Here is a 15,392-nt window from a genome sequence, read left to right on the forward strand (position 1 = left end):
TTTTTAATTAAAATTTATTCCTATTTTCTTTTCTATTATCTTTAATTTGGCACGATTTTTTGTCGGATACCATTTTATAAAAACTAAAATTTTGAACGACTTAAAAAATAACAAGGTTTTTAGTAATAATAATTTAACAATAAAGCCTAACAAAAGCAAATTTGAGCACTGTTTAAATGTGCGTTATGGAAAATATCTCAGTATGACAGAAGATATTCAACAAAAAGAAACACTTTGACACCAATTTTCAATCGATTTTAACCATTTTTTTTAATTTTTAAAATTTTAAACTGACTTCCAGTTGTTTGACTAAATTTCGTGAAGTCTATTTCGGATTCATAATTGACAAAAGATTATTTTCAATTTGACACCAATTTTCAGTTGATTGAATCCTTATTAAGAATTTTTTGGAAAAATTTTGAAAAATTTAAACTCAATCATTTATTTGAATATATGTTGGGCCGGCGAATTTGGATTCGTAATCAGTGGAAGATTATCTTCAATTTGACACCAATGTCGATTGAGCCCATTTTGAGCACTTTTTGGAAAAATTTTGAAAATTTTAAAATCCTTTTCACGTTTGTTTGACTAAATTTCGTAAAGGAGATTTGGAATTCGTAATTAGAGGAAGGTTATTACAATTCGACACCGATTTTCAGTCGATTAAATCCTTTTTGACCATTGTTTTTGGAAAATTCTCACAATTTGAAACTCACATTTCACATGTATTTGGATAGATGTTGTGATGGCGAGTTCGGATTCGTAATTAGCCGAATATTATCTATATTGGACACCAATGTAGATTTGAAATTTGTTATTTTTTTTTATTTTGAATTCACTTTTGACGTTTGCTTGACTAAATTTCGTGACGAAGATTTCGGATTCGTAATTGGAGGAAAATTATTTACAATTTGACACTAATTTTCAGTACATTGAACCCATTTTAACCATTTTTTTTTATTTTGGAAGTTTTAAACGCATTTTTCACGTTCATTTTCATAACGGTGGTTTCGGATTCGTGAGTGGCAGAAGATTATCTACAATATAACATCAATTTTCAGTCCATTGAATTCATTTTAAGCATTTTTTTGAAAAAATGTTTGAAAATTTAAGACTCACCTTTTACGTTTGTTTGACTAAAGTTTTGTGACGAAGATTTTAGATTCGTAATTGGCAGCGATTTGACACTAATTTTCAGTCCATTGAAGCCATTTTACAATTTTTTTCGAAAAATTTTGAAAACTTTAAACTCATTTTTTACGTTTGTTTGACCAAATTTCGTAACGGAGATTTAGAATTCGTAATTGGAGGAAGGTTATCTTAAATTTGACACTAATTTTTAGTAGATCATTTTAACCATTTTTTTGGAAACATTTTGAAAGTAACTTTTTTTTCACGTTTATTTTCGTGACGGCGATTTCGGATTCGTGAGTGACGGATTACACTATGCAACAAATTAAAAAAAAATAAAATTCACAGAATGCACAGTATGTAGTTAAAATTTCTTACCTCAAACTCAATTGAGGATTATGCTTGAAAGAATCGTATCACATCAGGTTTCAAAATGAAAAGTGTTTATTAAATTTTTTGAAATCATACAAAATTAATAAAACAATACTTCATTTTTCATTGAAAAAGATCTTTTTTTTTCGAACGATTTGCATTCCTATTGTAGCCAGATCTCACAGTATCCCTCTGAAGACACCAACAGAAGTCTACAAGCATGGGTGGATACATAAAAGCGATATTTTTACGATTAACTGCAATCAAGTGTCCCAAAAAGTAATAAAAACAAAACACCCGTTATCTATGTTTTGCGATGTGATATGGGTATAAAACATTTTTTTCTTTAGTATATGGAGTATAGGTACCCAACCTATCACATCAGGTTTCAAAATGAAAAGTGTTTATTGAATTTTTTTGAAATCATAAAAAAATTAATAAAACAATACTTCATTTTTCATTGAAAAAGGTCTTTTTTTTCGAACGATTGGCATTCCTATTGTAGCCAGATCTCGCAGTATCCCTCTGAAGACACCAACAGAAGTCTGCAAGCATGGGTGGATACATAAAAGCGATATTTTTACGATTAAATGCAATCAAGTGTCCCAAAAAGTACGAAAAACAAAACACCCGTTATCTATGTTTTGTGATGTGATATGAGTATAAAACATTTTTTTCTTTAGTATATGGAGTATACCCAACCTCAAACACTACCTAAACTTTCTGTGAATTTTTTAGTGTTGCATAGTGTTATTATTATCTACATTTTGACACCAGTTTTCAGTAGATTGAATCCATTTTAAGCATTTTTTGGAAACATTTTGAAAATTTGAAACTCACTTTTTTACGTTTGTTTGACTAAATTTCGTGGCGGAGATTTCGGATTCGTAATTGGAGAAAGCTTATCTACAATTAGACACTAATTTTCGGTCCATTTTAAGCATGTTTTTGGAAAAATTTAGAAAATTGTAAACACACTTTTCACATTTATTTGAACAGATGTAATGGCGATTTTGGATTTGTAAATGACGGAAGATTATTTACAAATTGATAAAAATTTTTAGTAGATTGAACCCATTTTAACCATTTTTTTTTTGGAAAAACATTAAAAATTGTGAACCCCATTTCTACATTATAAATTCTTAAATGAAAATTTATTAAAACAATTTTAGCACATTTGGTCCAGTAGTTTCTAAAGTTATAAAACTGCCAATAAACAACGGACGGACAAAAGACGACAGACAGACGGTAACGGGAGATCTACTTTTTCATATTTGAGACGTTATATAATGTAGATAAATTAAAAATTAACTTATTCGTGTTTTTAAAAATAGCAACAAAATTGTTAAACCACGTTTCATTTGAAGTTTAGATTCCAAGGCAGATTTACGGAGATAACATCATGAATGTTGCGGAAAGAATGACGAATTTTGCTTATCATTTCTATAGTACGAGTTGTAAATTTCTTAGAAAAGATGAAATAATAGGACATCTTTTCAAACATTGCACAAAGTCTATGGTGTTTTTAAATTTAAATTACTTGTTGAACAAATACTTCAATACATTAGTATTTTTGTTTTTTACTGCTCTTATGGTCTTCTATTTTTTTTTCATGTCAACAAAACAAAATATAAGGAAATGTAATTTTTATTTGTAACTGGATCAAACAAACAAGATGTTTAAAAACATCAACAAATTATACATTTCAACTTGGTAAACTTGGTAATTTAGAAAACTTCATCTGTTGAACTACACACATCGCTCTCTCCAGGTAAAACATCTTCAACCAACCTGTAGACATCGTCAAGCGGGCAGAAACTCAAACAACCAGGAATTGTCAAAAGTTTTGGCGTGAGTTGAGTATAATCTTGATAAAATAGCTGAAACAACAAAATTAGAAACTCGTATCATTACCACTCCCCAATATTCACTTTTAGACCATAAACCCCGTTAATGTTATGAATCTCAAAATAAATGGTAGCCCCAAACGGCGGCACATGTCTGTAGAAAACATTCAAAGTCCTCAGCATCGTAGCAACGTTGAACTCGTGAGCTGAATACAAAAAGACTTTCCGTTCGTCTGACAACGTGCCATTTTGTTTGGAGACGCTGTCTTGTAAAATCTTCTTAAGCAAGAAACCTACAACAAAATAGTACTATTTGTACGCGAAAAATAGTTTATAGTACCAGCTGATAATTTTTTCAAGGTTGGATTAGCTGTGGAAAATTCGTAATCAACTGAAGCAGCTTCTTCCATCAAATCGGGGTAAAGTCCTTGAGTCCATTCGGGAACTTTCAGACCATAGTCGTCCTTGAAACAACAAATCAGTACCTTTTTTTTTTGAAAAAATGACTTTAGTACCTCGCTCTTCAAGGTGAAGTAAATTCCTGAAGCTTGTCTTGGTGTTCGTACTTCCGCACCAGAGAAGGTACTCAGTTCTTGGTATAAATTTTTGTAACTGTCACAGATTTTTTGGGCCTCTTTAGATAACAGGTATTTGAAATATGCATTGATATAATTTGCGCAATATAAGGATGCCACTCCAAGGATTCCTTCAGCCTGTTCAATGTTGAATGGAAGAGGCTGCCATGGCAACAAAGGCACAAATTCGTCTGTTGGAAGAGGAGGGAAAAGTGCTGAAAGCACCAGTTCTAGGGACATTTTGGTCCTTTTCATGTTTGTAGATATTGCGTAAACCACATCTGGAGTGTACTGTGCTGGGATAAGATTCCCGTACTGTTCGCGAATGTATTTTCCAATTTGGTACTCAGTGAGTTTTCCTTTCTGTTAACGATATTATAAATCAAAATCAGCATTTTTTTCTACTAAACCACTTACTAGAGTCAACTGGCTGTATCCAATTGGTTCGTACGTCTCAGATAAGTATGGGTCATTGGGATACAGACTCATTTTATCCGGTGTTCTGTTTCCATGTCTAAATAGCTACACTTTGTGTAAAAAAAATAGAATTGTAACTCGTCTATAACTTACCACGTGAAGTAGCACTAAAGTGTCGTCTTCGCCCTCTACCGTGTCGACCAAACTTACTGCTAAGAAAATCGCGATTAAGTTAAAAAGAGTGATCGCGATTTTGGCCATCTTGCTAGAGTTGGGAATTCTGGACGATGCAAACTATTTAAACCAATGTGAACAATCTTTTTATTGTGGTCGATTAAATAATTATAAAGAAAGAATTGCCGGTAATAAGCTTTTGTTTGCTTACATTTTCATAAAAAATAAATTACTCTTCTTATGATGTCTAACAAAGAATTAGAACTAAGTCGTTTTACGATGTCCTAAAACTGTTGTCTAAGTAAATGTTTTATTTTTCATTTATATGTGTAAATAGATTGATACTCTAATATTGTTGTAACTGTTAGATCTTCAATGTCAAGGGGGTCAGTGTTATCTGTGCTTATTCACTTTATGGCGTAAATGAGAAGCTTGAGAGCTTAAGATTATTGTGGTTAGTAAACATTTTTTGGGAAGGAACATGCACATGATTGAAAAGGAAAATTTTAAAATGGGTTTTTACACCAAACCCTAAATAATTCTCAAAAATTATTTGTCTCTTCCTCGCAGAAACTATTATGGATTAAAATAAAACATTGGTATCTGGAATATAGTTTAAAAATTATTCTAATTTTTGTCTACCAATTTCAAAATTATGACTTCCAAAAGAAGAAATATTTATATGGTTTTTGCCTTTTACATTTCTGGACTTTTCATTTGTATGTTGTCTGTCGGAAATTTTTGAAGACGTAATTTTTTGAGAAAAAAATACCATTATTTTTATTCAATTTGTTTCCTTGCGTTTTGAACTCTGATTTTTTGTTCTTTTCAAGGGAAAAATCAATTATTTTATCGTGCTGGCATGTTTGCAGTTATAGTAAGATGCTACCATACTAAATAGATTGCACACTGATATAAACGCATTTTTTTAAGAAACCATAAACTCAGAACAGGAAGTGGAGACAGCCGAGGGTCATAATTTACGATTTTTTCTGCTTATTTGGTAAATTTAGCTCGAAATCACCCCTTAAGGAGAATGATGTTAGTTGTAAATGATCTTTGTAAGCATGAAACATTTAATTTATTTGATAGTTCAAAACAAGTGTTTAAGAAGAATTTAAGATTAATTTTGAAATAGTAAAGTTTTTAATGTAGTATTTTCTAATGAATATAATAATAATTATAAGTGTTAAGTAAGAATTATTATTATTTTTGTATTATGCTTGTGCCATTATGTATATTTTGTAATGGATTTCCGTTAATAAATTATTAAATTAAAAAAATTAAATTAAATTAAACTTGCATAATTTTTTGAATGCAAAAAAATATTTCTTGGCATTTTATAATGTAAAAGAGAACGAGATTTTCTTAATACTGTATACTGAGAATAGCGTATGGGGGCAAATGACGTACATACCCTGTAAGAAAATAAAGGGTGGGTGGGCGGGGCTAGTACTTGTTAAGATAAGACTAATTTTGGTAAATGACATATCCTCCAAAAAAAGGATGGGTGGGCGGAGCTAAAACTTGTTAAGGTAGGACTAAACACTATTAAAAGTAGTCACTGGAAGGAAGAAGGGGTGGGTAGTAGTTTAGCCCAACCTACTTACTTTCTCCATTTCACTGACTTATTTTTTTTTAGTGTAAAATGGAAATTGAAAAATAACAGTATTGTAGTCTCAAAATTTTCTGGGAAAATGAAGTGAACCGTTCCTGATTTAATTAATCAAATAAATTGACTCATTTATTAATTTTCTTGAGCCACCTGTATAAGCAAATCTAAAAGCTATGAATGCAGTGATACATTAATCACAAGTAAAAACTCATGATACTTTGCACATTTTAGATGAGATTTATTCGGCAAAATTTTGAGCTGACGTCATCAATTTTTTGATTATTTATTTTGATTAAAAATGTATCATGCTTATCATAACTTTACAAGATCTGCAAGATTTCAAAGCATTCGGTTTTACAGATTCAAAATTAAATAGCAAAATATTGTTTTATAATTTAGATTTTTTTTTCCAAAAATTTTGGACGTTTCGGGTAAAAACTTAACACGGAGTCATAAACTACATGTATAGGAATCTGTTATTTTATACAATTTAAAATCCATTTACTACGTACAAATTTGAAGTGACGTCATCACATTATTGATGGGGTTGATTAGATCAATTTTGATTACATAATGCTACATGACATTCCTAATATAAATACAAAATTTAACAATAATCGACTCGGTACTTGCGGAGATGTCTAATAAAAATCCGGGGCGACAGATACACGGACAGACGGACAGACGAAGAAACAGACAGAGAGACGGAAACGGAAGACCTATTTCTTCGTACTTTAGGGGTCATGAAACGTCGATAAACGTCTGCTGAAGTAAAAAATATAGGTAATAATTACAATACTTTCTTCACTGACACTTGGGAAGTAAAATCTAAAACATTACAATTTTCTCCAACCGGTATTTCAGTTTTTGCAAATAGAGTACCTTTATTTTTTATTTCTGGATCGTACTTCATTTTTTGCTCTTTTTTCCAATATGTCGTTTTCTCTCATAAAAGTAAAAAATTTCAGGAACTGTCAACTTTAGATATAGCAAATATTTAAGAAAAAAGAAAAAGGATAAAAGCAAAATAAAACTATTATTATCTATATTTTTTTAACTTATAGGTGTTATCATAAAAAATAAAATGTCGCAAAATCAAGGTTTGCCAAATTTTTTTCTCAAGAAATTCAACCTCATCAACACTATAAAAAAATTATTTACACATTTTTTTTCATATAAATGATGACGTCACGTTATAATTTTGTTAAATTACAAGTATAGAAACGTGTTATTTTATAAAATAAAGTAGTAAATTTTAGCTAGTAAAAATTTGAGATAACGTCATCGTATTGTTTGTGCAGATGACGAGACAAATATTCCTAAAATAAATCTAAATTTCAAACTAGTTCAGTTTCGGCGATTGTCTGCCTAATAAAGTCGCCAACTGACGACAAATACACGTAAACGGAGAACATACTTTTTCAAACTCTAGAGGTTACAAAACGTCGAGAAAATATAAACTTAGTCATTTGCCAAGTGGATAGATAAGACTGGTGGCTATTAATGACTTATAAGCGCGTTCTGCGCCCATTCCAAACATTCCTTATCGATGTACTTTTTAAAATGCAAAAACCTCTAAGACAAAGTATTTATGGGAAGTAAAATATGTTGCCTATTCATAGATATCCAGGCGTGAACAGATAAAAAATAATCACCTGTACCATGGAGGTCCCTCCACGCCCTATACATACCGTACTAAAACTGTAAAGATATAGAGACTTTTGCGTCTACAAATGCAGTTATGATGTATAAGCGTAACGTCCAGTATATATGAAAAAAAAAAAAATAATAAATTATATCTCTATAAATCAGAATGCAATGTTCTCTTTTTTGAAAAATTCACGTGTAGTGCGTGATTTTCCGCACACAGATCGTTTAAATTCCCATTGATGAACGTTGACTTCTCGTAAAGTCTTTCTTAAAGAAGTAGCTCAGGAAAGATCAAACTTGCTGCACGACCAACTTTTAACAGCCATGGAATCTGCAATCTTTTGGGTCGAACATGTGATTCGCCATCGCGGAGCTCCCCACCTAAAAACAGCAGGAATCGATTCGAAATGGTACCAGAGAGAAATGGTAGACGTCATTGTTTTCTTACTAGCAGTTGTGACCATAATGGTATTTGTAATTTGCATTGCACTTAAGAAATTATGGTATATTTTAAACCATAGTGAAAACGTCATTACTCAAAAGAAGAAAATTCAGTAGGTACCTAGTTTGATTAAAAAAATGCAGTAACTCTTACTATAATGGTGCAGGTGATTGTACATGCATGTCGAAAACTCAAACTTTTCACTTTTAATTTAAGTTGGTATTATTTGTGAGACCAAGGTTAGTCGCTCCGATATAGATATAGTTAAGCAGTTGTATCGTTGTATATATATATATATATATGTAATATATGTAGATACCTATTTATCGTTCTCATTCAACTCTTAAACCAACAGGATGACTTCCATTTTGTAGGTGTATACTTGCTGTCATACCTCCATCGTTAAAGGCTTCAAACAAACGCAAAAAATACGTTTTAATGCTTTGACACATTTCTTGCCATTGTTTTAGAATTGTGTTTTTTTTTAGAATTTTAGATCATCATTGTTAATTCTAGTTTAAATTAAAAAATAAATGTTAGTAAAATTTTAACACGTAAAAAATAGAAGTTCTTATAACCTCAATCCCCATTGTTGTGTTTCCAGAACGCTAATTTCGATCCTTCCCCCGCATACCAAGTATTGTCTTAGTTATACCTAGATATATAATGCGTGAATTATTATTATTATTATTATAAATATTTTCTTTTAGTAAAGAATGACAGCATTCTTTTTATGACTTAACAAAAGAAATTGGTTGACAGTCTATAAAAATAAAAACAACTTCCAAGTTCCATGTATTTGCTACGCAAATATGACTTTCAAAATTTTCCACACATAGAGTTTCGGTCTATTTATACTGGTAGTTATCACACATTACTAACCTTTATCGTTAACTTGTAAAAACAAGAGAAGATAGATTAATGGTCCGCATACTATTATGTAATCTAATGCGGACAGTATCGAATGCCGCTTACCGCACACCAGATGTTTTGTCAATTAACCGATATGAAATTGTCAGTGGTTACGGTGTTCGTCTGCATTTTTTGCCATATAAACAGTTCAAAAATATTAGTGATAACCTCTATGCCGTCCTACAGTCATTTTACTTTGGCATTCCGCTTGGCCAAAGAATTAGCCGATAGAGAACACGAAGTAAGTTTCATCAACCCATACCCTCAGAAAACGCCAATAAAACATTTGAAGGATATTTCAATAGAAGAAGTAAAACCATTTGTCGCAGGTGAGTTATGTTGAAATACCATATGTACTCCACAATAAAACAATAATGTATACACAGAAGTGAGAAAAACTTTCGCCGCATTGGGTGAATGGGGATCAATTGGAAGCCATTTAATAGACCTGCGTTTAAGTGTAGGTTTAATAGAACATACTTTCAACAGCACCAACGTTCAGAATTTATTGAATTCAGAAGAATCGTTCGACGTAGTTGTTATTGAACACTTCATAAATGAACCACTCGTTGGAATTGCTCATCATTTTAAAGCTCCTGTAATATTTTTAGCACCAGTAGCCTCATGTTTTCGAAACAATTATATATTTGGTAATCCTGGTCCTTCTTCTTACGTACCAGACATCTTAGGAATTTACACAAAACATATGAACTTTTGGCAAAGGTTAAAAAATTTCATTATGATGAGTTTTCATGATCTGTGGAGAGAACTTGTGATGATTCCGAAATATAGAACTTTGTTTAAAAAATACACTAAAACTGATTTCGAACTTGACGATGTCCTGTACAATGTGAGTTTAATTTTAACCACTTCACACCCTAGCATCAGTGACGCTGTTCCTCATTTTCCTAATATTATTGAAATCGGAGGCTATCACGTGTTTCCACCAAAAAAATTGTCGGAAGATTTACAGGACTTTTTAGATACTGCTACAGAAGGGGTTATTTTGTTTTCCATGGGTTCTAATCTAAAGAGCAAAGATTTGACTTTGAATGTGCGAAACGCAGTACTGAAATCTTTCGCAAAAATAAAAGTAAAAGTATTGTGGAAATTTGAAGACGATTTGTTAGAAGCGCCTAGCAATGTGAAGATTATGAGCTGGTTGCCTCAGCAGGATGTTTTAGGTAAGTAAGTATGTATAGACACAAAAAAATCGCAATCGTGGTAAACTTTTTTAGCACATCCAAATATAAAATGTTTTATCACTCACGGAGGATTACTGAGCACGATAGAAGCTGTCTATCATGGAGTTCCCTTAATTGGCATTCCGGTTTTTGGTGATCAGAGGAGTAACGTGGCAGCAGCCGTCAATAGTGGATATGCTGTAAGCGTGCCTTTGGACGAATTAACCGAGGAAAATTTTTCGGCAGCGTTGAGCGAAATTCTTTATAATGCTAGGCAAGCCATTCGATCACTCTGGAAGTAACTACATATATCGTTTGTTAATGATAATAATTTTTAGATACAGAAATAATGTAAAACAAAGATCCAAAATAATGCACGATCAACCCTTGAAGCCTATCGATTCTGCCGTTTATTGGATCGAGCACGTCATCCGACACAAGGGAGCGGTGCATCTTAGATCATCTGGAAGTGATTTAAAGTGGTATTCTAGAGGAATGATTGATATTTTGACGTTTCTTGGATTCACCATACTAATATCGACACTAGTAGCGTACTCAATTTTAAAAGCTTGTGCCAAAAAACTCTTTCTTAGAAAGAAAAAAGCAAAAAAGAGTTCATCCAAAATTAAGAAAACCGGTCAACCATTAAAGTAAATCATGATAGATATATTACTCACATATCCTGGACGCAGCGTCCTTTATTAGTAGAATATTCTTAAACACTCTTTGACTACATACCTATATGTAGTTGTAAAATCTCTGTGTGGGTGTAATAAAATGTTCTGTTATAATTCACCTGTCATGAACTTCATTACAAAATAAATTTTATCGAAGATCACATGTTTATTTTGTTTTTCTGAATCATGTGGTGGCACCATTCGGACCATTTAGAAACAGAAATAGTTCAGAAGCGATTTTTCAAACTTGACCAATCTGGATTCATTCGCGGCCGACTTTCGCATGTGGAAGTTAACGGTGCACGTCACTGGATCAAGGGGCACATCTTGAAATCCATTACTTATGTATTTACACCTGTAATTTGCAACTCGCTCAGTTGATTTGTAAAAATTATAAGGATTCGAAAAAAATGGGTGGGGGGGAGGGTTAAAGATGAATCTGCGCCCAGTAAACACAGTTACGTCGTAGCCATGTTAATGCCACTTAACTCTGTCTACGATCTTGATAGCTGTTACATCCCAAACTGCGTACATTTGCTTTCCCTGTGCTATGTAATGTAATCAACAGTGACCCATACTTGTAACATACTGGTGACATCCACATTGTTTCAGACTAGAGACGTGCTCGCTAGTACATTAACATAACGTTGTGTTAGTATGTCGCTAGATTCTCTATATTTTGATGTATCTGTTACGTTTTATTTTAAACGCCAATATAACGTATTAAATGGGCATAGACGTTACGTATATATCGCAACATCGTAAACATATGACTCTCAGTATATTTTATTAACATGATCTATGCGATATGAATAGGCATTTTAAAAAGTCTAGTTACCATTTAGGGATATGGATATGGAGAGTAAAATTTAGAGCTTACAGTAAATTATTATTTTATTCAATGTTTGAAAAAATATAATATGTAATAAGTAATAAAATACAAAAATTAATATAAATTCATAATATAAATAAATAAATATATATATATGATTTCCTAATTCGAAAATAATACAATATAATTTACATTTAAAAAAGGGCACAGAAACTGTAAACTGTCGTTGTTTTTTCTTTCTTCAGGCGTTGACGAGAATGTCGTAGCCACTCTGAGCAGCGTTGTTCTACTTCTTTTTCTATTGCAGAATGGATCTTCATTGTAATTTCTTCAAAAATAAAAATTGTAATAATTATATTTATTGCAAAAAAAACCTTTCATGATATTCATTGTTTTCGCCCCAGCCATTTTGGAATTTTCCTACCGAACAAACAAGCTACAGCAAATTCGCAGAAAATTTATTTTTTTAATACACGCCCTACATTGTTATTTTCCCATTACCACCTATCTGGGACAATAGCAGTTCCTGAAATAAGAAAAGAAGAAAATATTTTTATGTGTATATAACGAGTGACTCTGAAATAAGTTCGGAAAATAAAACCACAACATCACAAAGTAGAGAAAATTTTAAGTAATTTCTTTTATCTAGTCCAAATTCAGGGGAAAAAATATCAAGATCTACACCTCATTCAGTACGATTTGTTTTCATCTAAGCAACACACAGCAAAAACAAAGAAAAAATTTAGTCACAATGGAAACTGAATAAATCATTGCCGCTTCATTTACATTTAACAAGATGTTCCGTATTTGTTTCTTGAAACTGGAGCAGCAATTTAATTACTTTGAATCCGTGTGACAATTAAAGAATTTTTTTCCGAATCTATTTGGAAGTCACCGCGTATGTATAACATACAGGGTGCTTCACTATAAGACTTTTCTGCAACCCACTATGTATGTAACGTGTTAAGCGAAATGTGTCATGTTTAGTAGGTTCCTAAAAAGTGTTATAGTATTACAGGCATCTACCTGTATATAATATCCAAAATTATGTTATATGTAAGTACATATAAATTTATTGTATTTTTTTAACTTACAAAGAAACCTGCTTGTTGTAGTAGGCAGAGATAATCTTCTAATTCCTCAAAATTTGTTTACTTGTGGTCTTGGCGGCATATCTTCTATTACTGTTTTCTTTTTGATTTGTCACATTTGATGACGTTTTCATATTGGAGATTTGTTCACTCGTTTCCTTTAGAATTTCTTTTGTTTCGCACATATTTTTTGTATTTGTTTCAAGTCTAGAGTAAAATTATGTTCATTAGCACCTAGTTCATAAAAAATTGCAGTAACATACCTTTGCAACATGTTATGGCAAAGCGCCTCACTTTCAAAAACAATCACCGTAAGTTCTTCAAAATCAGCGGGAGTATCTTCAGTGATTAATGGTGGTATTTCCAGCTTATCTGAAAAAACTGTTGTTGTTATTTACGTACAGTTATCAAAAACAACAGAAGCATGTAAAAATTAAAATGATTACTTCATTAGAATTATATTAACTTACCTAGTGTAAATACAACCCACACTGAATGGCACAATTTTCACAAAACTGCATTAATTTTTTTGTAAGAGATTATATTACATTAAACATGGTGTGTACCCAGTTAGATCATATCCTAATGATATTCTCTTAAAAGAATTTAATCTTTGTACACTAAAGGCTAGAAGAACGTTTGGTAATATTTATTTTCTTTTCAAGCTAATTCATGGTATCATTGTAAACACCAAACTTCTCAACGATATCCATTTTCTAGTCCCGCGTCTAAATAGTCGACATCATGTAACATTTTCAATAGATACATGCAGAACAAACCAACATTATTATGCACCGTTAAATAATATATGCCGCTGTTACAATGTTGTAGCATCTGTCCTAGATATATTCCAATATAACGTAACGACATTTAGACGAAATTGTAAAAAACTTATATTGTGTTAATTAGAATTATATGTACTTATTCATGTTGTATCATAGAATATTTCCTGTTTGTATTTTTCTTTTTTCTTTTCTCTTTTTATAATACATGTAGTCGATTTTAGTAGGCATGTTATAATCATAATTATAATACTACAAAGCATTTATCCTGTTAGACTGTCTGTCTGTTGGATAATAAATACATTTATTTATTTATTTATTAAAAATGAAGTGAGTTACGGATTCACGAGAAAGGTTCGGTGGTTGTGAACCAAATGGCCAAATGGAATTCGACAGCTTCACTGTGAGTGTGAAGTGCAATAACCATAAATACGGAAAAAAGGGATCGTCCGACTCATAGACAAACCAAACCAACAAAGGTCCGACTGCACCCCCCAAACATCTGGTGGATAGTAAATGCAGAAGTTGAGCGTTATTTTTTCATTAGATGAAATTAATTTAATAAAATCAAAATTAACCACTCTTTAATTTTTTTGCTACCCATCGTCGCTTTATAAACGTTTTTATAAATTCAAAATTCGACGAATGAACTCTTCAAAACCTTGTCCCGTTTCAGGGACAATGGGCAAAGAATTTTTATGGCTTTGTTTGTGTTATTTGGTCTTCCCTATATTACCCCAGATGTTTAAGGTGACCAGACGTTCCGATTTGATCGGAACTGTACCGATTTCAATACTCTAATTCCGATTTCAAATTTCGTCCAATAAATGTTCCGATTAAAACATTCGTTCCGTGAAAGTTCCGATTTCTATAAATCTGATAAGAATAAAGATAAATCCTCGGATAAATCACTAATTTTCATGAATAGTAATTTTATTTTGTGAAAAATTGGGAACAAAACTTGTATCGAACGGTTGTCAGCAGATGTCAGTACTGTTAGTATATTACAACTAAAAATTTTCAAACCAGTTATATATCAGATTACGATGGAAATGGAAACTAATGTTCCGATTTCGGACTTTTGAAATCTGGTCACCTTACAGATGTTCTATTTATAATTTGCCAAGCAGGTACTTACAAAATAACATTTCAAGTGAACAAGTTTACAGAAATAATTCTTAGAAATTATTACAATGAAAAAACTTGTCTTTGGTGTATTTCTAATAAAGCCGTTGTAATTTTCGCTCTGAATATAATTATTAATTAAGCATTACGAACTCACTGACGAAGGTCACTTTTTAAAGAATACGACGACCCACATCTAATTGACCATATAATCTTTAACAATAAATTTCAAATAATACCATAGCGGTTTTTTTAAATTTTGATAAGGTGTTGTAAAACTATTTCTGTTTCTGTCTTCATTCCAGATACTGTATTTACGTGGGCAAAGGATGCCGTACGTGGGATTTTAGGGGCGGAAACGTATACCTGCTTAAATACTGTAAATACAGTGGTGTCGAACGAAGACAAAAACAGAAACATACCCGATGTATTGGTTATTAAATTATACATACACTCTATTACCGAACATTAAAAAAAGTCTACACTATTTCGTCATATCTGCTGCTTTATTATCAGTTTACAGTTAGCTACATAGTGGATATGAAATTAAGTGAATTTTTTGAATA

At 31.8% G+C, this 15,392-nt stretch overlaps 2 protein-coding genes and 1 long non-coding RNA gene across 3 annotated transcripts; 1 reads left to right on the plus strand and 2 right to left on the minus strand.

Moving 5' to 3' along the window:
* Window positions 1-3,134: 3,134 nt before the first annotated feature.
* Window positions 3,135-4,634, minus strand: LOC135126562 (venom acid phosphatase Acph-1-like). Its single transcript, XM_064052594.1, has 6 exons — window positions 4,496-4,634; window positions 4,343-4,447; window positions 3,866-4,288; window positions 3,691-3,814; window positions 3,435-3,643; window positions 3,135-3,383 (listed from the first exon to the last, which is right to left on the minus strand). The coding sequence occupies exons 1-6, from the start codon at window positions 4,601-4,603 to the stop codon at window positions 3,231-3,233; spliced, it is 1,122 nt and encodes a 373-aa protein (XP_063908664.1). The 5' UTR covers window positions 4,604-4,634; the 3' UTR covers window positions 3,135-3,230.
* A 4,431-nt stretch (window positions 4,635-9,065) lies between these two features.
* Window positions 9,066-11,157, plus strand: LOC135126563 (UDP-glucosyltransferase 2-like). The gene is made up of 4 exons (XM_064052595.1): window positions 9,066-9,464; window positions 9,522-10,319; window positions 10,374-10,593; window positions 10,658-11,157. Exons 1-4 carry the CDS (start codon window positions 9,188-9,190, stop codon window positions 10,971-10,973), a joined length of 1,611 nt encoding a protein of 536 aa, XP_063908665.1. The 5' UTR covers window positions 9,066-9,187; the 3' UTR covers window positions 10,974-11,157.
* Window positions 11,158-11,872: 715 nt separating this feature from the next.
* On the minus strand, window positions 11,873-13,919 carry LOC135126564 (uncharacterized). The gene is made up of 3 exons (XR_010280063.1): window positions 13,183-13,919; window positions 12,923-13,126; window positions 11,873-12,354 (listed from the first exon to the last, which is right to left on the minus strand). It is a non-coding gene; the product is annotated as an uncharacterized LOC135126564 (long non-coding RNA).
* Between the last annotated feature and the right edge of the window lie 1,473 nt (window positions 13,920-15,392).

This window comes from Zophobas morio, unplaced genomic scaffold (assembly GCF_036711695.1).
Source record: "Zophobas morio isolate AGI-343-1 ecotype UQ-CSIRO unplaced genomic scaffold, CSIRO_AGI_Zmor_V1 ptg000011l, whole genome shotgun sequence".
Lineage (NCBI taxonomy): Eukaryota > Metazoa > Arthropoda > Insecta > Coleoptera > Tenebrionidae > Zophobas > Zophobas morio.

Bases quoted from the DNA above. Each gene is read 5' to 3' on its own strand.
- LOC135126562 (XM_064052594.1), bottom strand. From the start codon at position 4,603: ATGGCCAAAATCGCGATCACTCTTTTTAACTTAATCGCGATTTTCTTA. The intron at 4,448-4,495 runs GTAAGTTATAGA...CACAAAGTGTAG, and splicing joins CTTTAGTGCTACTTCACGTG to CTATTTAGACATGGAAACAG. The intron at 3,815-3,865 runs GTACTAAAGTCA...TGTTGTTTCAAG, and splicing joins ACTTCACCTTGAAGAGCGAG to GACGACTATGGTCTGAAAGT.
- LOC135126563 (XM_064052595.1), top strand. From the start codon at position 9,188: ATGCCGCTTACCGCACACCAGATGTTTTGTCAATTAACCGATATGAAA. The intron at 9,465-9,521 runs GTGAGTTATGTT...ATGTATACACAG, and splicing joins AGTAAAACCATTTGTCGCAG to AAGTGAGAAAAACTTTCGCC. The intron at 10,594-10,657 runs GCAAGCCATTCG...AATAATTTTTAG, and splicing joins GAAATTCTTTATAATGCTAG to ATACAGAAATAATGTAAAAC.